At 40.9% G+C, this 27515-nt stretch overlaps 1 protein-coding gene across 1 annotated transcript; it reads left to right on the top strand.

Moving 5' to 3' along the window:
• Positions 1-1074: 1074 nt before the first annotated feature.
• On the top strand, positions 1075-27129 carry ABCB10 (ATP binding cassette subfamily B member 10; the record flags this gene model as incomplete). The annotated part of the gene is made up of 13 exons (XM_079532489.1): positions 1075-1417; positions 11753-11953; positions 12292-12494; positions 14253-14387; positions 16031-16177; positions 16900-17035; positions 19787-19882; positions 24133-24342; positions 24639-24718; positions 25498-25678; positions 25903-25946; positions 26446-26480; positions 26838-27129. The coding sequence occupies 13 exons, from the start codon at positions 1075-1077 to the stop codon at positions 27127-27129; spliced, it is 2103 nt and encodes a 700-aa protein (XP_079388615.1).
• Positions 27130-27515: the final 386 nt, after the last annotated feature.

The following is a 27515-nucleotide window of genomic DNA, read 5'->3' as shown; positions in this document are numbered from 1 at the left end:
AAGACAAGGGCGTCAGCATGTGCCTTCTCATCACCTAAGGCAATGTGCACAGGGGAGAAGAATTAGAAAGGCCTGGTTCCACTCCAAACTGGTGATTAGGGGAGTTAGGTCATTATTTCCTGCTCATGGAAGGCAGCGGGGTTCTGTACAGCAGTAGAATCACAGAATTGCTCAGGTTGTTAAAGATGTTCATGAAACATGAAAGATCGTCACTACATAGGCCCCAGGCCGCCCCGGGGGCAGGCAGCAGAGCACGGGACTGGGGAGCAGGGCAGAATTGCGGCCCGCCTCGGAGAGGTCGGCCGCTGCCCCGCCCCGTCCCGTCCCGCCCGCCTCTCCTCTCCTCGGGATCGATTAGTCGTGCCTTTCTGTGCGAGGGGACCGCGAGCGCCAGAAACGTCACCCGGGCGCCTGTTGAGAAAAAGCGGCGTGAAAAAGCGCCTCGCTCTCCGCGCCGCGCAGGCTCCGGGCCGGGCCCGGACGGGAGCTCTCCTGGGGTCCGTCTCCCCGGAGCGGTGCGTGCTGATCGGCGGTACCACGCGGTGCGGCGGCCATAAGCAAAAACAGTAATAAAATAACGATATTGAAGGCTTCGTTGTATGGATCCCGTAGCTTCTAGTACGGGCATGGGACGCCTGTCCATAGGGATGTTCTAGCGAAGAGGGGCAGCCCTCCTGCCCCGGGCCGCCGTGCCCGAGGTGGGTCCTGGGCGAGCAGAGCAGAACCACTTTCCTTCTTATCCTCTGGCCGCTCTCTCAGGCGGGACCCCGCCGCAGGGCAAGGCAAGGCAAGGCAAGGCAAGGCAAGGCAGGCTCGGCCGCCATTTCACCCGGCCCCAGCTCCCTCCCAGAGCCGGGCGGCGGCAGAAGCTGCTGGCGAAAGGAGGACGCGCCCGCAGCCTTATCGGTGCGCGGCACGCCGTCCGCTGCCCGGGCGGCCGCGGGGCCCCGGGTGTCGGTTCATGGGCGGCGGCAGCGGCAGCTCTGAGGCGCCTCCTCCTGCCGCACAGCCGCGCGGCGCGGACCGGCCGCAGCCGCAGCTCCGCTGCCGCTTGGGCTTCGCCGCGCCGGCCGCATGGCGGGCTACGCGCCGCGCCTGCCCTGGCTGTTGCCGCTGCTGCACCGTGCGGTGCCGCCCCCCTGGGCGCGGGCCGCCTGCGGGCCCGCCGGGCTCCGCTCCTCGCCGCGTTCTTCGGCCGGCAGGTGCGGTGCGCTGCCCCGACCGCCGCCGCCGCCGCCGCGCTGCCGCCTCCTCCTCCCGCCCGGGGCGGCGGGCAGCGCCCCGCGCGCCTTGAGCGTCGCCGCCGGCCCCGAGCCGACACCGCCGCCGGCGCCACGGGGAGCCGCCGCCGGGCCGCCGCGCTTCGAGGCCAGGAGGCTGCTGGCCCTGGCGCGTCCCGAGCGCTGGAGACTGACAGGTACCGGCCGCGGCCCTCCCGCCCCGCGCCACGGGGCTTCGGCGGAGCGGGGAGGGGGCGGCGGGGCGCGTTGCTGAGCGCAGTCCGGAGCGGGGGCAGCTCCGTGTCCGCGAGCAGCCCGAGATCGGGTGCAGCGACCCGCCCGGAGCGCCGTGGGGAGGCCTTGCTGGGAGCGCCGGGTGCGTGTGAAAAGCTACGGACGGGCTGCCACCCCGTCCTGAGCTTCTGCCTTGTTCTGGAGGGAGGGAAGGCAGAAGTTGGGGAAGTTAGGGAACTCGGCTGGTGCTGGTTCCCGCCTTTGTGCGTGTGCTGGGCTGGCTACTAAAGCGGCTTGCAGTAAACTCGGGTCTGAGACTGCACGGAATTAGACAGAAAATGGGAGTCATGAGGGTCGTGTTTGTGTTTGTTTGTTTATTCAATCTCGTACATCAGAGTTGTGCCAACCGAGAATTTGTTGCCAAAAACTTTAAAGAAAAAAAAAAGCTTCTTAAACAATTTGTTTATTTATGTTTAGTTTCCTTAGGATGAAGTAAAGCACCGTGGTCTCTCATACACGCCACTGACAGAGGGCTAGCTGATACAAAGTAGTCTTGATATCGCTTCTCCTGAGGGTAATAGGATTAGTTGCTGCTTAGAAAGGAACATGTCAAATCGTTGTTTGTTTGCCTGCTTTTTCTAAAACCACCTGAATTGGCAGGCAGCAGGTGTGCTCCTGTCAGCCTCGGGCCTGTAGGACTTGGCACAAACTTCATTTGTGGGTAGATCCTGTCCCTGACTGCAACCCTCCTTGGGGTGAGGGAGAGGAGGAGGTGGTGTTGAGAAATGTAAAATACTTCTGTGCAAGTTCTTATTTACAGTTGGATGATCGCAGGACTTTATGCATTATCATCACGTGACCAAAATAGTTTGGATCCAAATTAAGTTCTGTTTAAAAAGTATTTCTGTGCCATGAACTCCTGCTTTATGCAGCTGTTTGGTGCTTGCAGAGTAAAAGCAGGGGAAGATGAATGGGAAAGGCAGAGGAGAGGGGATAAAGTTGTTGTAACGTTGAATAGAGCTTCAGTCTTACTTGGATTGCTTTCTGCACGGTGTTGTGGGTTAAATTTGAAAGCCCCTTGGCTTCCAAGTTTCTATTGAAATTCCTGAAATTGCAGTTGTTTTAAAGAAGGATTTGGTGATCTGGAGGCTGCTATCTAACTGAGATCTTAATTTACATTTAAGTATGGTAGTTTGCAATTATATTATAAAATAGTCCTAAGTACCCTTCACCTTCTGATGTTTTTAAGTAAATTGACTACACAGTCACTAAAAATCAGCTATGTGCAATTTTCTCTTTAAAGATAACAAACTGGTATGTTTGTTTGTGTTTGGTTTTTGTTCTTTTTTTTTTTTTTTAATTAACTTGATTGCAAATCATGAGAATGGAGAAAAAGCATGCAAATGTAATGATTACTTCTTAACATAGGTCTTAGTTCTGGGAGACAAGTGAATTTATGCAAAATTTTTCATCCTCACTGACGCTCTGCTTAAGGCAAAACTTATATTAAGTTGTAATTAAATGAGAGGATGGAAAAGCTAATAAGGAAGAGACCTTCGGTTATTATAGAGTGCAGGAATAAAAAATACAGGTAGACATGCCCTTGTAGGTGATTGTAAGGAAATCACCCTGACCTTGTATCTGAATATGTTTAAATGCTTTCTGTTGTTTCTTTTGCATCTGAAAATCTAGCCCTTACAAACTCAGCATCTGTATGACCTCCGTTCTGGAGGAAAGAGGAAGGTTCAAAGTATCACTGAATGAAGCAATGAACTTAGAGGGAACCATTTGATTTCATCTTCAAGCACACTTAACCAGTAAACACAGTGGGTTCTCTGAAGAGGCTTACTGGTGAGGTTTTGTTCTGCAAGCTAGCTTAGCTTTCCCAGATCTTTGGGGTTTAATATGGGTTTTATAGCTGGCAACATGGGTGTATGGCAGTACCCTATGGAGTGATGTACCTTTTTTGTTATGCCATGTAGCGGGGGTTGTGATGTTTTGAGAATTGTAATTGTGTACTGAAATTCATAATCACTGATGATGGAGTAGTTGATGTCAGGGGAGGCTGAAGAAGCTGAGGATAGATAATGATCTGTGGGTTTGAATGGCTTGTGCAAGTCATCGTTCATAGAACAGAATATCCCGAGCTGGAAGAAGCCCACAAGGAACATGGAGCCCAGCTCCTGGCTGCTCACAGCACCACCCCAAATCCAAACCCTATGTCTGAGAGCAATGTCCAAACACAGCTTGTGTAATGTGCTCTTTCATCTTCAGTTACTCCTAGAGCCAGGTAAGGCTTCAACAGGACGTGTGTTTCGTAGTACTTAGTGCTAAAAAGATGAGTAAATGTTACAATGGGAATTCACTCTGGTAGTAACCACGTTCTTGTGCAGTGGAACTGTGAGGATTTAAATTCTGTAATACCTCTGAGATTTTAACAAAGTGGGAGAGAATCATTTTAGGAATTCTTTGACTGAAGTTGTACAGCCAAGTCAGGTAAACTGGAGTCTTCAATTAAATGCAATTCCCAAGGAATAGGATATAGCCACCATTGAAGTTATTAGATCCCACTATGTGTGGGAGGCCGCAAAAATGCCTTTTCAAAATGATCCTTTTTATTTCTTCCCGCTTCCTTGTTTCTCTCTGTGAGAATCTGTCCATTGCGCTTCATCCAAACCACACTCCAAGTAAACAATGGTTCTATTCAATTGCAGGGTAAGCAAAAGCAGCTTTGAAACGTTTAATCCGACAGCAAAGTGTGTCCTTTTCCTGTACAACTCTTACTGCAGGCTGAGTAGAGTAGAGAAAGAAATATTGGTTTGTACTCAGGTCTTCTCTAAGGATGTGCAAGAAATGTTATTCCATCAGTTTTAGTTCAGAACTTTGGGCAACCTTTGCAACAGCATTTTTCCTGTGTTTAGGATTGCCATGAAATTAGAAGAATGCTGCCTTGTTCGTCATGCCGTTTTTCTGTACTTTGAAGTCGTGCCAGGTGATGCACTTTCTTGAATCAGAAATCTTTGGGTTGCTGAAGATTTTTCTTTTATAATTTTTAATAAGGAATAATTCTCTATAAAAAACAATTCTTATAGAAAGCCAATTTAAGGAAGAAAATCAGGATCAAGGTATTATACCCAAGACTAACTGAAGTTTTTGGGTGTGTTCATTGTAAAGCAGTTCAGAAACCATCTTAATAATTTACTAGTTCCTTTGGTTGGAGTAGTAAAGAACTTTTTTCTTTGTCCTTTTTTTTTTTTTAATGTATAGGGTACACACAGAAATGTAGAATGCATCAGTTTTAAGCATTACTACTGGAAGATCATGCTTTTGGTTCTTTATACTTGTACAAGCTGACATTTTTTATGTCAGGTACTTGAATGGGAGTGAGTATTTTTGATAACATCAGTTATTCTAGGAGATGAAACCAGGCAAATAATGTTTATTTAGCTTGTAGTAATGCTTACCTGGCTTAATTTTGAAACCTGCTCTTCCAGGCTTTGCTGTTTGAATTGTAACACCAGTAGGCAATCCACATGGTTTTAAATAAAGTTTTCCCTCTCCATTTAAAAATTAATTAAAAGGCAGATGTGGCTGAAAAAGATCAGTTTTCATACACTCACTAAAACCTTGACACTGAGTCAAATTAATTCTAAAATGTGCATAATGGGAGGGAAGCTGATGGAAGCCAAGGACTGCAGGCACCAGGATGCCCTTCTCTTCAGAACTTGGATTGAGCCCCACTCTCATAAATCGTGTTGTTTCTGTGCTGTCGCTCAGTAGCTGGGGTTTTCTGAGCAACATTTACGTGGACTTGAGAAGTGAACCTGTGTCCACTCTTTTCTGTTAGTGCAACTCAGCTGTCACCTTAACTTGATCTTTCTGAAGACAATGCTGGTGGTTTTAAAACTGTATCTACTGTGTGTATGACATGTACATGGTTAATTTGGTGGTTGTTTTTCCATGTGCATTGAGCCTGCTGTTGAAAGAAATCAAACAGGTAAAATACCCTCCTCTCACAGAATCACAGGGATGGAAGGGACCTGAAGAGATCATCGAGTCTAACCCTCCTGCTAAAGCAGGCTGAACAGACCCAGTTCACTCAGCCTTTCCTCATAGGGGAGATGCTCCAGGCCCTTCACCATCTTTGTGGCCCTCCACTGGGCTCCTTCTAGGAGATCCCTGTCTTTTTTGAACTGGGGAGCCCAGAACTGGACACAGTGCTCTGGATGTGGCCTTAGGAGGGCAGAGCAGAGGGGGAGGATCACCTCCCTTGACCTGCTGTCCGTGCTCTTCATAATGCACCCCAAAATCCCATTGGCCTTCTGGGCCACCAGCATGCACTGCTGGCTCATGGCCAATCTGTTGTCCAACCTGTTGTCTCCAACCAACTTTTCTTCTAATTTTGTTGTTAAGCAGCCTTGTAGCTTTATCACTAAGTAAATAAATGGTTGGGGGCTGGTTGGTTGCACTTCATATTTTAAACTGGTGGTGAACTGTCAGAGAAGTTATTTTGTGAAGATGTTGCAGTAACGGCAACTGTTGACCACTGTGATCACCAGGTGGCCTAGAATTTGATTTCCCTGGAGAATGTTTTCACTGCCACATCTGTTTAAGTAAATAATGACTATCGAAGGAAAATTGCTATAGTGGTCTGACATAAAGACTGAGTCGGTGATTAGGAGCAAGTTGAATGCTTGCATTTTATGTGTTGGGGGAAAAAAAAGAAAGGTACTGTACTTCTGCAGCAAACCTGATTATTTTTCAACATTTGATGTTTGGTGTTGGCTGATTTTTATGTCTGAGGGAAATCAATATCATGAGAAGATATAGTGGAAACTTGAAATACTTTGTCATTGGAAGGAAGTCTGGTTTTCAAAAATTGATGAAACACTCTGAGTCCGTGATTGGTGGTTTATGCTATTTATTTACCATGCAGTGGTAAATGCACAGAATTTAGTAATGCTTTCTGCCTCTTTGGTATAAGGTCTGTATCTCTGCTTATCCATAACTGCAGACTGGTCGACTGTCCTGAATAATCCAGGGAAAAAATTTTGAGGATTCAGGCCTGGGCATCCTTTCATAGTGAGTCTGGATAGAAGAACAAACTTTTCCTATCCCCACCCCACCCCCAGGCAAACTGCAATTTATGTTTGGTTGGTGAGTTCCAAAGGTTTTCCCACAGTGGCAGAAAAATGTGAAAGAGAATGTTTTCTATGAGTTCTTAAACAGGCCGGCTTGTGATAGGCTCTTTTTGAGCTTCAGAAAAGGACCAGCATGCGGTCCTGTTTGTGTTGATAATAACCAACTGTGAAACAGAGATTCTGTAATTCTTGAGAGAAAGCAAATGTACCTCCTTGCAGTCAGATTGAGCCCAGCTTCCATTGTTGCTGCCAGGCAGATGTTTTGCACAGCCCTGCACAGGCGTTCAATCAGTCTGTGCGCCTTGCTGCCTCTTCCTCCTTTCCTCCCATGCAAAGCAGCGGTCTCCCTTGCTCCTCCTTTGTACAGACTTCCTCAAACCACTCTGTGTGGAAGGTCGCTTCCCTCTGTAAATATCTCCTCTGGAAAACCTTCTGCAGCCCACCCTGCAGTGACTTCTTGTCCTGGTTGCTGCATAGCGAAGGACTCCTGGTAGGTCAGTCTTTGGTCACAGGAGCCTCAGTGAGGAGCTACTGAGGATAACTTCTGTGAATCCTGAACACCTCGTAGTTCAAAAAGCAGCCATTCTTCAAGACTGTAAACTTCCCTAAGTTACATCATGGAAATGTTCTGAGCACGAGGGATGCCACCAGCTGATGCCCTGCGGTTCAATCTGGTGCTGCTGTCTCACCGTGCCTCCAGATCTTGGATTCCCATCTTGTTCTTGAGATGCTACCTCAAAGGTTTCACCTGTCTCTTGTTTAATTCTGTCCCACTGCAATTTTCTCTGACGGCTTCTCCAAACTGTTGTATGACCCTGGTCAGTCAAATGAGTATGCCAGCTTTTTCATGAGCTGTCTTCGAGATATTTAAAGTTGTGCGATGCTATTGTTGTTGTACCAAAGAAAAAAAAAAAAACAGCTTTTTGTCATTTGGAAACCTGAGTTGCTCTTTTGTGCCTTGAAAATAAAAATACAAAAGAAACAAAAAGCCACACAGATGCAATAACAGCATGAAACTATCTATAGAATCTTCCTATTAAAAAAAAAAAAAAAAAAAAAAAAAAAAAGCAAACTCTAAAAGCCATGTTAATCACAAAGGGTAGTAATGTGTAAGATTCAGTATACTGATTGTCCCTGCAAGTTAACACACCTCCACAGGAAGAGCTAGCAGCTTTCCAGAATGCCCCAGGGATGCAGCTTGCAGCAGTGCTGTCAGGAACATGCTTGTTTTTGTGAGAATAGTATTACACTCCTAAAAATAATCTAAGGAGATGTCCTCTAAAAGTTGTTCTTGCACATGTAATGATGCATTGCATGATAATACATGATACGTGATGATAGACACAGCCCTGATGTCATGTATGAATTTAACATAAAAAGTAAAACGCTCCAGTCATAGCTAAATCTAGAACTAGGCACAAAATCTTTCAGTGCACACCAGAAGAAAATTCCATCTTGAAATAGTTCTTTGCAGAACAGCCTCTTGGTGGTGTTGATAACAGCCATTCAGCATTCCTGTATAATTCACAACAAATTCCTTGTGGGCCAGGACTTGCCAAACAGAAATGGACTTCACTTAAGCAACAAACATGGAATTTATCAGCATGCCTTTGTCCTATAAAATAATAATTGTGTGGCCTTATCCCCATGCATGTGCATCGCAGTAGACTGTCACTCCAAATGACCCTGTGGAAGTTTCTTAAAAAGTGAGTGTGTATTTTACTTAAGCTGCTCAGATAATTGATGAAGGACAAGTGTTCTCAGCTAGCGGTAGAAGGCTGCTTCTCACAAACCCAGAGCTCTGATCTGCTAGCCCCAGTGTTCAGATGAAAGCAGGAGGATGTGAGAAAGATCCTGGGAGGTAACATCTATAGCCTTTCTGAATGGGAAGTGCTAGGTACTGCGTTCAGTTGCTGTATGCTGCCAATCATCATCGTTACCTCATTTTTCTGTCCTTCATCTCTGATCAATTTGAATGGTCTTAATTCATCTGAGGTCAAATCTTCATGTATTTGCGCTGAAATTTCTTGTAAGCCTTGAGGGGGAAGGGCTAGTTTTTTATACACTTCTGCATAGTGCATGGGGAGAGCAAAATTAGAAATTTCCATAGTGCTCATGGTGGTGTTCTTGCCCATGCAAGAACTGTTATTATAACCCTTTAGAGTCACCTCATTCCTGTTCTCAAGAGAAGCCTCTGATAACTCTGCCTGGTTATTTCTTGTCAGCATGTCCTGTAGCACTTGCTAGCCAATCCTCTATGCCAAGAGTGAGTCTGCTATGAAATGTAGTTGCAGACCCACAGTTAGAAAGCAAGCCCACCCTAGCTTTACTAGAGAGCATGCTGATCTCTATAGCTATTGAAGCAGTGGTCTGGGCTTCTGTGTAGGCAGACAAGCAGAACATTTACTGAGGATTTCTAGCAGGGCTCTCTGCTGCTGCTGGAGCGGGGTTGCCTTGTCTTTGCTTATGTGGTCTGTCTGGTGTAGCCCTGGTTTTGTAACATCCATTGATTTGCTTTGTGTTTCGTTTTCATCTTACAGCCTGCAAAACTGGTTTACTCTAATATATATATATATATATATATTCCAAAATGCACTCTTTTATTTGACGTAATCTGGGTAACAGAGCAGGTTGTGTCAAATGAATACTATAAAGTTTACCCTGACCTTTTTTTTTGTCAGTGACAACACTCAGTGGCACCAGAGTGTTTTCCTATCTGCTTGCTGAGCACCTTGTGCTGCTCCTTTTAGCCACTTATCACAGTGACAGCTCTTCTTTGTGCATGGAGATAGGAGTGGTTGCTGAGTCCTCTTTCTTTAATTAATCAACAGCAGCTCAGCAGCTTGACATCTGTGCTATTTTGTAGTTGTTCTGCTGTTAGAATCAAAGTGAGAGTTTCAGTTGTGGAGCCTCCTTTTGCTTGTGATTTGTGATTAAATTACTGTAGGCGTGTATACTGCTTAAGGGGGAAAATTAGCAGTCTGATTGATATGAGCCTTTATTTTCAGAACTTCATTGTTTGTGTGTATTATTATCAACCCACTGACTAATATCTAAGTAGCTTAGTAGCCTGAAGTTTGCATTACATACTGGCATTGATTTTTAGTCCAGCTAAGGCTGTTGGAGGTAATTACGGTGAAATCTATACTAGTTTAAATGAGGAAGAGAGACTGGTAAATCCAGGACAGGAATGCTGTACCACTGGACAGAGGGACGGGACTTTTAGCTGTACACTCCCCTTACTTTGCTGAATGTTTGCATTATATAGTTGTCCAGTTCCATCCATAACTGAGAAGGAGACAGGACTAAAGGATGCCAAGCTGCAACACTGTGCTGTGCCCACAAAAGCAATGCTTTTGACTATCTCCTGCTGTCTCACAGACCAGCTTTTCCTGATAGGAGATGACCTAGATTTTCCCTGCTGCTTCACGGCCTGAATGCACCTCTGCAGCTAGCCTGTTAATGAGGTCACTTGCTTGTATGAAGTTCTAGCTACTAAATAATATGCTTATTAAATTTGGTTGTGCCATGGGTTACCTAGGTTTACAGTAGGAAATCTTGTGCTTTCTACTCTGTAAATTTTCTGTAGCTTCAAATGAAAGCGCTGAGTCCTTTAATGTTCTTGGTAGCCTGAGTGTAAAACAGCTGAATGACCACATGCAGCTCGTGAATAAGAACTCCGTATAGTGGGTTGGACATGGTGGCCAAGCTCATTTGGGCAGTGTGCAGAACCCTACCAGGATGTCAGTTAGCGTGTGGAGAAGCATTTGCTTCAGGTGGTGCTGGGTATGCATTTCTTCACACCTGGAATTCTTCACTATAAATGCACAGCTGTATTTTTGCTTAAAGTAAAACCGAAGCAAAGCTTTCCATATATGTGTGTGGAGGTGATAAAGGACATCGCATCATCTGTGGCAGATGTTGGGTGTACTGCTCTACAGCACTGCACAGCTGCTTTTACATTATAATAAAAGTGATACAAGAAGCTCAGGATAATTGAAGGAAAACTCAGATGACTCCAGGATTTGCAATAAAGTTCCTTCTTGCCTTGGAAGACATTATCTGCGAGTAGTTTTACGGTAACCGTATGAATGGTTGCTTTCAGTGTGGAGCTGTCTGCTTGAAAATTATTCTGTATAAATGGCATTGTTTGTTGTGGTTCAGCGGTTTTCATATCAGGTTTGTTCAGTTTTTGAACAAGAGGATATTTTTCGAGCTCTCAGCCCTTCAGGCTTGGCTTGCCTTCTCAGGATCAAGTTGCATCCTTGGCTCAGGAAATTTCTTTGCAGGGGAAAGTTCATAAGGCCTGGTCTTGGTCCAGTGCTGTGTGAAACAGCTTCAAACAGAGCTACCAAAGTGATCTTGCAACAGGAATCCAAGCATTGATGATAATCATTGCTCCTCAGCAAGCAGACTTCTATTTGTACTTATGCTATTTTACTTTCAGACCAGCAATAGTGAAGAGTTAAACAAAACTAACATATATAATTTTTGCCCATCAAGAGTAAATCATATATATATTATCTTTCTCTTGCAGGTAGAATTGCTTGTTTTAGATGGTTCTCAAATCAGATCTTTAATTCAGTCCATTACTATTTCAGAAACCGACAGTTTGAAGTGTTAGTATGGTAACAAGCATGAATAATGAAAAACAAACCAAACTAGAGTGAGGGATTGCCAAGCTCCATCCCCCATGCTACAGGCAGGGCTACCAATCTCCGTATCTAATACAAGACCAGGCTGCCCAGGGCCCCATCCAACCTGGGCATCCTTGAACACCTCCAGGGACGGGGCATTCCACAACCTCTTTGGGCAGCCTGTTCCAGCACCTCACCACTCTTTCTGTAAAGAACTTCCCCCTGACATCCAACTTAAATCTTCCCTCCTTCAATTTAAAACCATTTCCCCTTGTTCTGATATTATCTACCCTTTCAAAGAGTTGACTCCTCTCCTGTAATTTTAATGGATACCTTGCCTAAATTAATTTATACAGGGACTTAAAATATCTCATTCAGCACATGACATAAAAGAATGTTATTTAGTGCTCATGCTCCCAAGCTTAATGGAAATTTTAAGTGAAATATTATTTCATATATACTATTAATGATCTTGCAAATTCAGACTTTGTTTCCTTGCCTTCTCCTTGTTAATTTGCAGCTGCCGTTGGCTTTCTGACAGTTTCCAGCGTTATTACCATGTCAGCCCCTTTCTTTCTGGGGAAAGTGATTGATGTCATTTATACAAATCCCAGCAACGACTTCACTGACAGCCTATCCAGCCTGTGTGCCTTGCTGAGTGGAATCTTTCTATGCGGTGCTGCTGCTAATGCTACTCGTGTCTACCTCATGCAGACTGCAGGTAAAAACAAAAAAGTGGACCTGAGAGTCACCTTTTTTTTTTCACGGTCAGGATATCTAGTAATCTGAAATAAAGTCTTGGCATTGACTAAGAAAACCTCTAGGAATCAGTAGCTTTCCTTTCCAGATCAAGGGTAAATTAATAATGCAAAGATAAGCATGCTGAATAATTGTTCATTTTAATTTACTGTTGTGTGATCTTTCAGAGCTTATGTTCCTGTGACATAGTAAAACTCTGTAATGTGACTCGTTATGTGCTGTTGAGTGCCGTGATGTTTTGCACTGTAGATGTGTGTAAAGTATTGTAAGCCATGCTTGACTGCCTTCTGTTTCTGACAGGGCAAAGAATTGTGAAACGTTTGAGGACAACCATGTTCTCCTCTATTCTGAAGCAAGAAACTGCTTTCTTTGACAAGACCAGAACGGGAGAGCTGATAAACCGCTTATCTTCAGATACAGCACTCTTGGGCCGTTCCTTGACTGAAAACCTTTCTGATGGGCTCCGAGCAGGAGCTCAGGCATCTGTGGGGGTTGGAATGATGGTATGGCAGTCTGTTTCTTGCTTGTTGCTTCCTGTAGTTTCATATTTTTTTCATTTCAGAGAATGTAGTTCAGACCAGAAAGTATGTGTCCTTTTGGATTCAAGTGTATTTTACTGGTTATTAACAGCTACAATATCCTTTATGCTCTGGTTGCAAATAGATGATGTGTCTGTGGACACTTGATGTTTATTTATTATTTATCTTTATTTTTTATTTATTTATTTATTATATTTATTACAAGCCATAATAAGGAGAATTAAGATTTGAGAGAAACTGCTCTTGTTTCCCCGGTTTATCAAATGAAATATAGTAGGCAAATAATTTAATTCTATTCTTACTGAATGTAATAAAACTGGTGATAGTGTCCCATTGATTGTTGGTAGAATAAGATGTGGTGGGCCTGATGTAAAAGTCATTAAAGTTCTTTGACTCAGGACAAAGCCTAGGTGAGCAAAGACAGCAAACACTGAACTTTGAGTTGCTGCTCAAGATTTTTACAGGTGTTAGTATTTTTGTTCATAAAGACTACGGAAACACAGAATAGAGTCCTAGAACCATCTAGCTTGGAAAAGACCTTCAAGAGCACTAAGTCCAACCATCAACCTTGTAATTATTAAACCGTGCCACTTAGTGCTGTTTCGGGTAGGAATATGTGGGTGAAGGCTTTGGTGCAGTGCATCAGTTAATATTTCCCATTGGTGAGTTAATTTACAAAAAGTCTGACTTCCCTTGGTGGTTTTCATGAATTTTGTTACACTTATTGAAGAGAAGATTCACTGGTGGCAATTACCTTAAATGAAAGATAAAAGTATGGTAAATTCAAGGATTGGGGAAAAAAAAAGTCTTCCAAGACTGATTTTATTAGAAACTGGTAACAGTTCCCACTATGAAGCTTTCAAGTTTTAATACTTCGTCACTGATAACAATTACAGCTTTCTGTCTATAAGCCAAGAGCCTAAGGTTTATTCTGCAGCAGATTAATTGGAATAACCTTATATAAGACATCTTGCCCAAAAATGCTGCCATTATGCAGTTTTAAAAGGTGGACTATCAAAAGACTCTGTAGAGACTATTGCAGAATAATTATAAAATGTGTCAATTAAATCAGGTTTTAATTTTTTTTGAGATTTTTCTGTTTTAACTACAGAAATCAAAATGAAGTGAAAACATCTAAGATCTAATTTTAAGAAGTAGTATAATAATAATTACCTATGAGTATTAATGATGATGCTATTATGAGTGATACACTTTTCAACGCTATGTTGTTCTAGGCTGTGACCGTTCTTGAGTGCCAAAGAGTGCAGGTGATTCCATCTGCTCCTCAGATACCCAGAAATACCGTATGATATTTCTCTACTCAAAGTTTCTGTATCACACTATTTATTCAACAGCTGTGACATCACTTTAGATATTGTAATAGCATATGTCCTTCAGCATCCCCAGGTAGGCTTGTTGACTGCCAGCTTAAAACACATGGCTAAGTTCACGCAGCAAACCAGTGAGAAAGCTGGAAATGAAATGCAGACTTCTTGACTTATAGTCCTTCGTTGCAACCATGGAACACATTCCCCAAATACTGTCTAGAAGAAATAAGACATGAGAAATGAAAGCATGGCAGCCCTATCTTACTAATTTCAGAAAACTCTGGCAAGGGAAGTTACAATTCAGTATTGCAGGTTTTTTGCAATATTTGCAGTTGTTATTTGCAGTTATTTTTCATCTGAACATAAACCCCTGACACATCCCTTTTTCTTCTAGTTTTTTGTGTCTCCTGGCCTTGCTGCATTTGTTCTGAGCGTTGTGCCACCCTTGGCTATCGTGGCTGTGATTTATGGAAGATACTTGCGAAAACTTACTAAAATGACCCAAGATTCTCTTGCAGAAGCAACACAGGTAATCTTGCAGCAGACTCTTCTAATTAACTTCAAAGTTACTCTGATGTATTTAGATTACTATTTCTGAAGTTACAGATCTTCTGAAGATAACAGTACTGTTCATTGCCCTAAGCCATGCTATGCCTTTAGTGTCACACCTGGACACTACAAAAGATAAGCTTTGGTAACACTTATCCATACAATTCAAAAACAACAGTGCTTTGGAAAAGGTTGTCCATACAACGTGTCCTGGATGTACCAGGCCTTGAGAATTAGGAAATGTGCATTGTGGAAAGGATGATGGTAGGCTACAGCTATGAAAGAGTATTAAAGAAAAAAAAAATCCATGAAAAAAGCAATCTGTGTAATATAGTACCTGGGCTTGAAAAACACTTTTCTCAGACTGTGATTATGAATTTTAAGCCATTAGAAGATTAGAAGCACCTAGATATATCTTCTTTTTTTCTTTTTTTTTTTTTTAAGAAAACTTAGCGAGTTGACCTCTGAAAGGAATCATTGACTTGTTTTCATCTTAATGTTTGAGGCTAGACTTTTTTCTACATACATAAGTTTCTGGGCATCTCAGTATGTACTTAGATCTTTGAGAGGAAAATAGAAGTAATTTTTGTTTCCAAGGAGGATGTTGTAAAAAAGACTTAGTTGTGTTTGCTGAGTGCAATGAAATATTGAAAAGTGCTGGGAGATAAATAGTGATAAGACAATCATTTCCTCTCAGACTAAGGGAAATGTCATTAAAATGCATAGAAATATAATTAGGAAAGGTTAGCTAAGATAGGCATTGTTATCAGCTGTCATAAACTTGGGATATCCTATGTAGGAATTCAGTAAATTGTCCATGCCCAGGAAGGATTAGACATCTTCTATGTAACTCTCTCATCCTGTATCCAAAGGAAGCTCGTAGTGTGAAAACAAGGTGTGGGAGTTCACTCAGACAAGTAATTTTAGTGTTTCACTCATATTTCCAGATAGAATGCGGTATGGAAAAGACAATTATTGTGTTTTTATCTCCTACTTCTTCACCCAAAAGGAGTCTTGTTTTTTTATAAGGATATCACAATGTCTGCTAACAGCTTAGTCGATCTGATTAGAGTTTAGAGCATTTTACAATTTTTATTTTGCTCTTCAGAAGTTAAAATAAAATACTGAGCTAGAATGGGACACTGGCAGTTGGTCTAAATTAATTCCTGGTGCTGCTTTGTTTAAAGGAGTGGAATTGTTTCACAAAATAACTGCAATATTTCTGTCACATGATACTATAGAGAGCAATATTCTTTATTTTTCCCTTCCCTATGGTGCTATTGCAAGTTACTGTGAATAGCAATTTTCAGATGTTCATTGTTCACATTAAATCAAGATTTTTTTGAAACCCTATTTTTATCCTGTTAATTCTCTGTTTGCACTGAAGTCAAGGTAGTCTTGAAGTTCTGTTTTAAAACTGCCTGGGCATGCAAAATAAAATTAGCATAATAAAATTAAAAAAAAAAAATTAGGAGGAAGGCATGAAAAATTTTCAGTGGTATTCAAAGGAATGTACTTGGAGATGAGCATGGGAATATTGGTTTGACTTTCAAATGGTCCATAATAGGAGCATTCAGAATGGTGTGACCATGTGCATTTGTTTTCTTCTTTGCTTTAATCTAGTTAGCTGAAGAGCGTATCGGAAACATAAGAACAGTTCGAGCTTTTGGGCAAGAAATGGCTGAAATGGAGAAATACACGAATAAAGTTGATTATGTGCTACAATTGGCTAAAAAAGAGGCGCTAGCTCGGGCAGGCTTCTTTGGAGCAGTAAGTATGCTTTGATGAAAGGAAACCAACGTGCTATTCCAAGTGTCAATTATTTTAAAATTCATGAGGATACTTGCAGATTTGCAAATAAATGAATTGAGGGTAAATTGAACCAACATTACACTGTGGGAAGATTGGACTTTAATCAGTCTAAATTTCTGTGAAACTGCACCTCAAGATGAATTGGTATGATAAAATCTGTTTAAGCCTCTCTTTCTGTCTCACACCTTCCTTTGTACTATCCATCTAAGCCCATCCCTCCAGTTCAGGGAACTAAACTAGTGGAAATCTTCCCCACATTTGGTGTTTTACATGCTTGGCTTCCTGATGCGACGAGCAGCCATGCAAAGGAAGTATGCACTAGAGTGGGATTGTGTTTGTCCATAACAGTTTGCACTGAATTTGTTTACCAGCTAAAACTGCAACCTAACCACAGCCTATCAACCCTTCTTGAATTATGCCTATGTTTGTCATTCCATTTTAGGGAATGAGGATTAAAAAATAAAGGGGGGGTGGGATTACTTGCTCTTCGTACGCTTATTGGATGGCACAGTGTAGGGTCACTGGATGTCTGTACAGCTATTGGTTTAGCTTGGTTTTGCTCAGATTTAACTCAGTCCTCTAAAGTTGTAGATAACTCTTTCGGTGGAAGGAAAATTCTGAAACAATATTTCCTGTCTGTGACAAGTCTGATTTTCTTTCATTTCTTTTTTTTTTCTTAGACTGGCCTTTCTGGAAACTTAATTGTCCTCTCAGTCTTATACAAAGGAGGATTACTGATGGGCAGTGCTTATATGACAGTTGGTGAACTCTCTTCATTCCTAATGTATGCCTTCTGGGTTGGAATAAGCATAGGAGGTATGGAATAAGGAATTAGATTTTATTCACTTTGAAGTATTATATATATATATAATATATACTGTATATATATATATATATATACTATGTATATATATATATATATATATACATAGTGTATATATATATAGTATATATATATATATATATATACTATGTATATATAGTGTGTATATATATATATATATATATATACTGTATATATATATATACAGTCAGTATAGAGGTGTGAAGGAAGAAGTTCTTAGAAGATCCAGCTTTCTTAAAAAGTCTCCAAATGGTCTTCCTAAGAAATCATACTTTTTTTCCCTCTTTTTAAGAAGAGTTAATTAAAAAAAATAATGTATTACTTACTATAAACTTTGTATACTTGAATACTGAGATTATTATTTTTTTCAATGTGGATATGTGACAGATAAGTATTGCTCCAATATTCTTTAGATCTAAATTAAAATATTTGGCGTGTTATGCAAAGAAATAATATTATGGGCTTGGGTTGTTTTGTTGTTGTTTTTTTTATTTTTTTAAAACACATGTTTCTGTCTTTAAATGTAGTCAAGTTAGAAAGTCATGTAGAATTTAGTGGTAAATCAGTATAAAGAGTGTCTTGAGCTGGAAGATTAAATAAAATGCCAGCCGAACACAACACTCTGGTGCTAACCTTTTGTTTTCCCTTACTGACTTCTTGAAGCTCAGACTCAGTAATCTACTGGCCCAGAAACAAACTGCTCATCTTTTTGAGAGAGCAGTCTTCACTGCTGCGTACAGGCAAAAATGAAGATAAGGTACTTAGAAGCTTGATTACTGGTTGGAAGGTTCTTTAAAAATGAGTCTGTTGCTTCTGATAGATTGGCAAGGCAATGCAGCTCATCTGTACTCTTTAAAACAAAGTCTGATACTGTGGAAAGTACAAAGATGTGCCTGAGGACAAAATTCACAAACCTGCTTCCTCGGCTATCAGAGTCCCAGTGGAACTCATTCCAACCACCAACAATCTGTCTTCTCTGAATCATTTACACTTGGTCAGTAGAGCCCCTGAGCTTTGGAAACGTGGGAAAAAATAATATTAAATAAATGAAAAATAATATTAGAAAGACTGAAAACACATCGTTGAGTCCTATTTCCAATAAAATTATCTTTTAAAATTCTGCTTAAGATTATAGAGGACTATAGTTCTGCACAGAGCTCATTCTCATGGGGACTCAAAAGTAAAGGTGTATTGCCACAAGGTGCCTGCCTTCCTTGACACCTAAAACCATAGAGATCTGCTGAACATTTTGCACAGTATATGTTGTCATCAGTGTATACAGGAGTTCAGGCAGTGAGCTGTGAAGCTCATTGTGTAATCTGGAACACTGCCTCTATTTGTTTGCTGCGAGTGTTCTGTTTACAGAAGTTTGCTGCCAGTGTCTTCCACCAAAAATTGAAGAGAGGTTGAGAAAATTAAAAACATGTTCTCATTAGTACTTGCTGTCCATATTGTACAGTCTTGTTTATGAATAGTTATGGATTTGCAAATGTGTCTGTCTCAGTTTCAAGGGGCTGTGTGGGAGTGACACCTTCAGCTTCATGCAGGGCAGTAAGCTGCAGAGGGTTTGTTTTTTTCTGCCAAGCAGACAGCTTCTTACTGCGGTTTGTGCCTTTTATTGCCAGCTTTCAAACAGTCTTCTGCAACAACATGATGAAAAGCCCTATCTACACTTTGTGCTGGGCTTGTTGCTCTGCAAGAATAAGCCAGTAAGCTTATTTTAGGATACCTTGGGTTTTCTGCCCTCCTGAGATCATTCTTAACATTATATGCATTTTGAGGCCAACGTGCTTCATTCTGTATGAATTTATTCTGTTGGTCTTCAGGGAATCTGAAATTGGTTAACTCTATTTTGAAATACATACAAAAAAATCAACAAGTAAAACATTTTATAGTTACATAAAGTAAGTATAAAATATATACTATCATACTCAGATATACACTTATCTTTACTAAGATATATACTTATCATACTCAGTTTTGGTTCCAGGTTTGTTTGTCTGCTTCTTTCAACTGGAAAACCTTCCAGTCAAGCTGGTTCCAGTATGGTTCACATAGCTGTGAAGAGCTGTGACTCACTAGTACATGTGCACCTTGTCCCTAGGTTTTTCTTTGCCCAGTAACTTTTGAAGCATGCAGACTTGGGAGTCACATTGCTTTACGTTTTCAGTTCTCTACATAGGCACAGTCAGCTCAGCCTTTAGTTTTGTGCCCTCCCTCTCTTGTGGCTGACTCAGCAAGCAGAGAATCATAGAATCGTTTGGCATGGAGGGAACCTCTAGGGTCATCCAGTAAAACTGTCTGACAGTGAAGGGCATTCAGAGTGTTCTGTTCTGCTGAAAAATTTTGAAAATGTAGCTGCTTGTATGCAAAGCTGTTTCTCTGAAGTTTAATGCTAAAAGGTGAATGGAAAAGACGTGCTTTGATTTTGAGGATACACAAGCTTAGTGTGTAAAAACACTTGTGTTATTTTCAGATTTTATTTATTTATTTATTTATTTATTTATTTATTTATTTTTGTAGATATAAAAATGGCAAAAAAGAGTCATTGGTAGCTCTCTGCTGAGACTAAATAGGACTCAAACCAGCAGGTCTGATAGTGTGTTGAAGTTAAAGATCCCCTGATGTATCTGATGCTTTGATGCTGGTGCAGTGCAAAGTTGATGCCTACTAATGTCTTCCATTTGATATAGATGCATAACGCTGTTCTTCTTTTTGCTTAGGTCTAAGTTCCTTTTATTCTGAATTAATGAAAGGATTAGGTGCTGGTGGACGTCTGTGGGAACTGATTGAGAGGAAGCCCCAACTTCCATTTAATGGTGGGTCCTTGTTTCGTTATTGTTCATAGATTGATTTTCTCTACACTTCAGAAGTAGGTTGGTACTGCTTACATGTATCTTTTTCAGAAAGCATCTTTTTCAGAAAGAACTTAGATATAGTGCTAACTTTTCAGCCTTCTCCCAACTCTGAAACAGAAATTTCCTTGAACCAGAAATTTTAGATGCTCAAATTTTTTTGTTTTGCTTTTTCCTTTTTTTTTTTTTTCTTCTTAATTAATTCAGGATATTCCTTTAAATATTGTAACTTTGGAAGTGATTTGACTGAAGACATGCTCATTTCTGGCTCCTTGCTTTGATGTCAGCACCACTTTCTCTTGCATTGTGTTTACAGTTAAGAGTAGAAGGGAGAAAAAGTAGAGGGAGGAGCTCTGTATGAGATGGCTGTATTTCGTGTTTACACTGAAAGACTTACCATGTACCTCTCTAATGTTTATGAAATCAAGCAGTCTGAAAAAAGAAGCTTTCAAAACCAGGTGTTTCACCTTAAGAATATCTCAAGTTTCTGCAGACAATTCACATTGGTCTTGTGAAATATGGTTCTTTGATAAGGCATCAATTTGAAATCTAAGTTGCAAGCACAAACAATTTGAGGCATTTCAGCAGCATGTGTCAAATTACATATTTTTAGCTCTTCTGATATAAGAGTGGGGCTGAGATATGACAGGAATGAAAGGAAGGAAAAGGTGGAGCAGAGGTGGAGAATCTTTAGGAGTACATAGGATGTGTAGGTACAGCAGGTGTGGCTTTTGGAATGATTTCCACCCTTCTCCTCCCAGTAGCACTGCCCATTTCAAAGGGGCAGGAACCATTCTGGTATACAGCTTACCTAATTCTCCATGGGTAAGGGAGTTATGGGCCTCTGTGTGTGAGCAGTCTCCTAAGCTGGCATGTGTGGTGTTGGCCCTGGTTACAGGCATGTAATATTTTTGATGTTGCTGCAGTGTTTTAAGCTACTGGACGGGGGGGAGGGGAGGGGAAAGAGTTTGAAGGGAAGGTAATGTCTTTGATGAATCCAGTTTGACATTGATGGAAGTGTGAGGAAAACCAGGCAGTTTTTGTGGCAATTCAGTCATTCACATATGATTTTTCTCGTGGGCTGCTTTAAGCCTAAAGATAGATCTGCTGTGTCTGAAAGCACATCTATTTTATCAGTAGTTTTACAGAAAAAGTTGCTTGCCTTTGAGAGGCGTTAGCTTTTATAAAGGGTACCTTGGTCACGTAGTTGTCAGATCCCCGAAAGAAGATACGCAAACACAATCTATAAATCTGCCTTTTGACCTTGTAACTAAAAATTTTGTCAGCAACTCAATTTGCAGTTGTAGTGTTTAGAAGCCAGACAGTGCCCTCCAGTGTTGAATATATTTTGGATAAAATCAGCATTTGCCTTTCTTAAAGTAGTTCAGTGAGTTGTTTATAGAAGATACTTGGTGTGAATTGCTATTTCTTTTTTTCATCAACTGTATCCCATTAATCAAAAGTCATATATAAGTTTTGACCAGCTCTGCATGCTGTTAGTAAATGCAATGGGGCAGAATTCAAGAGAGCTTACCCTCCTTCTTACCCTCCAATCTTTATATGGTTCTCTAGTTAATGAACTTTGTAAGGGTTACTTTAAGAAGACTAGAAAAGAGCATTCAACAGACATAATAGATTTTTTCTTTTTTTTTGAGTGAGCTATGGCATAGAGAATGGAGTTTTATTTTTGAATCGGTTGATTCTGAGGGTTATTTTTTAAATACTCCGCTTAAATTTATTTAGTTATTTATTTATTTGCTCCTGTCTCCTACTGCTGGAATTACCAGGGTTTTTAATCTGGCTGATACTAAGGCACAGTCTGGCTTTTTGTCTCATTTCTCTTTACAGCTGCAACTATGTCTGTAGGACACTTTTCAATGTGTATAGACTCTATGTAGACAGGGAAAAGTAATATTGTCTCCAATGGATGGAGATAGAGACTTAGAATCGAAGCCATCTGTCCAAAAGGTAACTAGCAGCTGGCTAATGAAGGGCAAGCTACATGCTTTTGTCTTTATCAGTGAAGTTAGCATAAACTTTACACCATGAGGAACAATCTAGTGCTCACTGCAGTGTGTTGTGTCCTTTGTAGACTCGGTGTGACTGCTGATTTAATCATCATTTGGATGTGATCTATTGTATTTTATTTTTATTTGGATAATTTCAGCTGATGACTACTTTTCGGTTGGCATCAGAACAGCATAAGCAGTAGTATTGGCTTTCCCACTGAAAATACTGAATTGTTTAATTATACCAATAGTGACATACAGAAAATGATACTTACTGTGTAGGCCAAAAATAAATTGGACGAAGTCTCAGACATCCACATTGCATAAGCTTACAGAAAGTTTCTTTTAAGTGTTCTTTCACTGTAAACTAACTAATGAAGAAAGCAAACCTTTGTCTCAGTAAACAATTATTTATGGTGACAACACATATGTCAAGAACAAATGATGATGTTTTTTTTTTTTTCACCACCTTTTGTGATCCATACACAAAATAAGCCACAACGTTGCATTTAGCTTTTAGATATTTTTACAAGCAGTATGTAGAGGAAGAACTTGTGGTAGCAGACTTCGTGTACTGAAGTAGATTTCGGTATTTCAGGTAATATTATGGACTATGCAATGACTGGAACTGACAATAAAGATAAGCAATTACTTGTTAATGTGATGTATTAAGAATTGTGCTGCTAGCATACAGTTTATTTTCCCAAAGAGGCATTTACAGACTGTTGTGCTTTACTTAACAAGTTATGTGTGTATGTCCATAGATTAAAGTCAAGGAAGGAGCCTGAAATACCATGCTCTTACCTCTACAATTTCTGTGCTACTCCCATTAAAGTGTAAAGCCTGGAGAAGAGGAGGAAAGCTGGGAAAAAGAGAAGCAAAATCAGTAGTTTGTTCTATGAGCAGCAGAGCTAGTGAATATTGATTGGTGTCTTTGTTCCTTCTCCCAGTTACCTGTTTATCAGGGACGCGTGTTGCCATGTGCTGTAGCTGGTTTGGGGTTACATCTAAGAAGAATGAATGGTCTGGAGTCACATGGCTTTAGCTGAACGCTGCTTGAGTCTGTGGTGCTGTCCATTTTCACAAAACTGGTCAGAAGCTCATGAGACTATCTGTTGAGAACACTGCACCACTGTCAAATTAGTGTACTTTGTGTGGGCATACCTTCATAGAATCATGGAATGACTTGGGTTGGAAGGGACCTGAAGGATCATCAAACTCCAGCCCCCCTGCTGCACGCAGGCCGCCAACCTCCCCTTTTAATACCAGACAAGGCTGCCCAGGGCCCCATCCAACCTGGCCTTGAACACCTCCAGAGATGAAGCACCCATAGCCTCTCTGGGTGTTCCAGCACCTCACCACTCTCTTGTTGGGATATAGCAGGGCCTGAAGTAATGATATGTCTTTGTCTTATCTACTCATAAGCTTTTTCTAGTACTGATATTAAGGTAATTATTTATAACAAATGCTGTGCTCCAGAAAGAAGTTCCTTTAATTTTGACAGTCATTCAATCATAGTGGCTAGCTGTGGTATTTCATAGTTTGAAACCTTGCTTTCTGTGGTCTGTTGCCTATGTATTATGCCTTTGATTGATCTTTGAATGCATCCTTCTCCTGAATTTGTTATATTTTCCACTTTTAAAAGTCTTTAAAATGGCCATTTGTTCACAAATCCATTAGCTTTTTCTTAAAAGCTAATGATTTAAATGGCAGTTCTAAGTGATCTACTGTCCTCCAAAGGGAAGGCTGTTTTGGGTGACTTTTGTGGCACGGTGAAAGAGCAATAGTGATTTGCAGCGTTTATCTTTTTGTATCGGATCTATGGCAAGAGGACTTTGGCCTTTAGTACTGTGTCATTTTATTTAATTGCTCCAAACTGATAAAATGTAAATTGCTTGTAATATGTTTAAAAATTCAGATAATCTCTTTAGATATAAATACCAGAAGTTGTTACATATTATCCCTGTTGCTGTAGTAACCTAAAGCTTCACTGTTGGCGAGCAAGCTGAAATTGCAGTGAGGAGCAAGCAGTGTACCACACTGACTTAATCATGGCTGAAACATAACCTCTGTCGTCTAATGTTGTGGCTTCCAGCTATCGCTAGGCTTAATGTGCAGAGATATAATGTCTATAAAGTAGGTTCTGGGAGGCTTGAGCTGGTTTTAACATCTGTTCATATGTTTCTGTTTTATTTCCTCATATAGAGGGAATCACATTAGGCAAAGACACATTCAGAGGTGCTTTAGAATTCAAGGGCGTTGAGTTTGCTTATCCAACACGTCCAGAAACATCCATTTTCAAAGATTTCAGCCTCTCCATTCCAGCTGGCTCTGTGATGGCTCTGGTTGGCTCGAGTGGCGCAGGGAAATCAACTATTGTATCCCTTCTACTAAGACTGTATGATCCTATCGCAGGTATGTTTTGCGTGTTGTTCTGATTTGACAAGTGATGCTTTGTGTCTCTGATACACCTTATAAACATCTGAGGTTCCTGCACTGAGGTCCCGATGGGACCATCTCATCGGTGCAAGTGTGCTTCCCTTTGGGCTATGTGATTGGCGTGTGGTGGTGCCTGCATCGCTTTGCATCTCTGATCTGCTCTGACAGCATCCTGGGATGTGTGCATCCAGGGGTCCTTGTTCTCAGCTGTTTATTTTGCCTCTTCAGTGCAAGTCAGAACACCCCTGACTTTACTGTTTCTTTACTTTCAGGTACTATCACTGTTGACGGCTTTGACATTCGTCAGTTAAATCCACTATGGTTCAGGACAAAGATTGGAACAGTGAGTCAGGTAAGGAAGAAAAAAATTCCTAAGTGAATGTAATAGTTTTCTCTAAGCAACTTGCTGGGCCTCACTTCTCTTCTTTGTAGAACTGCGTAATCTTACTTCTCAGTAAAGTTCCTCCATCTCACCTTAACTGCTGATGTGAATGTTTTACTCTTAGCATGAGCATTCAGAGCTAGTCCCCTTATTCTGTAGTCTGTTCTTACAGAATTACAGTGATACAGTGTGTTTGCTTAAAAGAAAAGTTTGCATATGCAGCCTGGGAAACACTGTTGCAAATCATATAGATACCAGTACCTCCGTGTTTATTGTGGTCTGTTGAAGAAAGTAACACAAGATGTAACAACGTGACATATTAATGGCAGTTGCCCGATCACATTTTGCACAGCCATATGCAAAATGACTTGTGTCCTGTGTTGTTTCCTGGCAAGCACAATTCCATTAGGAAATCATGAAAATACAGCCCTGTTGGTGCTTAGTCATGGAGTGCCCCTTTCCTAGCAACTCCCTCACTTGGGAAGTATGGGGAGATGTTCAGTGACATCTTAACAAACAGATTGTTTTTAAGACACATATGTCCCTTGCCTGTTAGAATATTAGGAAAATTTGGATTGTTCTGTGTTTTTTCTTTTTATCTATTTCAACTAACTTTAGCATGAATATTCTTTTATAGGGATATGCAATGGATGAGTGCTGGGTCTTAGAATTCATGTTTTTTGAAATCCAGATGATATGTGCTTGTAATTACAGATGTAACATGTTAGTTATGTTTTTGAATTTGTCAGGAACCAATTCTGTTCTCCTGCTCTATTGCTGAAAATATTGCCTATGGTGCAGAAGATCCATCTACCGTGACTGCAGAGGAGATTCAGAAAGTTGCTGAAATAGCAAATGCTGCTCATTTTATCAGAGATTTTCCAAAAGGGTTTGACACTGTAGTTGGAGAGAAAGGCATTCTACTTTCAGGTACATTTGTTATTTGATTTTAAAATCACGATGCTTCAGAGTGAAGCCAAAATTGTGTTGTTGTTGTTACTCAGCCTTTTTCTCCAAGTCATAGCCCAACATCAGTATTAACATCACTTCCATTCCCCTCCTAATGCACGTGCCTAATTCAGCTCAGCCCAAGCCTCTAGTTTAAAGGACTTCATGTCTGTTCTCCTCTTTCAACTTACTGACTTTTTCCCCAGGTGGACAGAAGCAGCGAATTGCAATTGCTCGAGCTCTGCTCAAGGTAAGACTGCACCTGTTAATTAAGAAGTTACACAGTGTTTGTGAACTCTCATTTATTACATCTGTGGTTGAAGTACTGATAGATCTGGTAGATTTTTCTTATTTTTTGTTTCTGGACAGTAAATTAGCAGGCAGACTCCAGGCAGCGGTTAGCTGACACACCATGAAAGATCCCTGTGACAGTAGTAAATAGGAAATTGAACTTCTGACTGCAGTGCTGCCAAGTATACGTTAAAAGTCTTCTCCCACGGCACTGCCACTAGGCTGTGTCTTTGAAATAGTCCCCAGTTAGTAGTGTTCTCTTTCTGTAGCCTGCAGAATTGGAGATGAAAGTGCTGTTTCTATTTTGCTATCTCGGCCTGTGGACTTGCTAAATGTAGTTTTAGAGTGGCACCCTGATCTTTTGAAGAAATAATTGCTGTGCTGTACTAACACTGTAATTTTTATATATTCAGACCTTGTCCCATTGTAATTGTAACCAATTTTACTTTCTTCTTTAGAATCCCAAAATTCTTCTCTTAGATGAAGCAACAAGGTAAGAAAAAGTAAATAGAAACTTGTGATCTATCTGTAGAACAGAGATTTGGGCAGTGTTCCTTCTTTAGCTGCATGCCCTTGAACAATCTACCTAGCCTCTTATTTTTCTCTGCCCACAAGAAACTAAAATTCCAGAATGCATAAATTGGCAGGGAGATCTGTGCTGAAAGCTTTGCTTATGCAAAGTGGAAGGATAGCTGGAACGCTGTATTAATTTTTCCCCAAACTAGCTCTGTAATGTGCAACGTAGCTTTGAAGCAGGTGTTTCAAAAGCTAACCTGCTGTTAAAATAACATATTCCCCTTTCTCTCTACCCCCTTTCCCTCCGCCCCTTCTGCTCCTCATTTCTTTATAGTGCTTTGGATGCTGAAAATGAGTACCTAGTGCAGGAAGCCCTGGACCGGCTGATGGAAGGGAGGACAGTTCTAATCATTGCCCATCGTCTGTCTACCATTCAGAATGCTGATTTTGTGGCCGTCCTCGGTCAGGGCAAAATTCTCGAATGTGGAAAACATGAGGAACTCCTTGCAAATCCAAATGGACTTTTCAGGAAACTAATGCAGAAACAAGCTTTTCTCCAGAACAGCGATACTTTTGCACTAGACATACAATCCAGAGAAAATAATCTATTAAAAGAAAACGTATGAGGGAATGTACGAACGATGGAAGCTTACAAACTATGAAGAATGTAACTTATGTTCCAGTAATGTAAAGTAAATGTTATATTTTTTCCAAAATGTACAAAGTATCCTTTTGAAACTTAAATGTGTTTAAACTTTGTATTGAAAGCTTTTTGATAATTATTGTCACTTTTTAAAATGTGTGTCGCATTCAGACAGTGTCAGAGGACAGATGTTTGTGCGTTGTGTCACATTAACTGAGGCCGTTTAGAACCATGCTTGCTGTAGTGCACTGTATGACAATGTGCTGTGTTCTCAAGTAAATTCAGTATTTTAAGGGGAATCAAGTGACAGTCCGATCATTTTCACTTCATTGTCTCTTCCCTTTTCAAGAAACTTTTACTTTCATGTTT

The sequence above is a fragment of the Tetrao urogallus genome, assembly GCF_951394365.1.
Source record: "Tetrao urogallus genome assembly, chromosome: 2".
Taxonomy (NCBI): domain Eukaryota; kingdom Metazoa; phylum Chordata; class Aves; order Galliformes; family Phasianidae; genus Tetrao; species Tetrao urogallus.
This window is presented reverse-complemented; position numbering and strand designations above follow the sequence as displayed.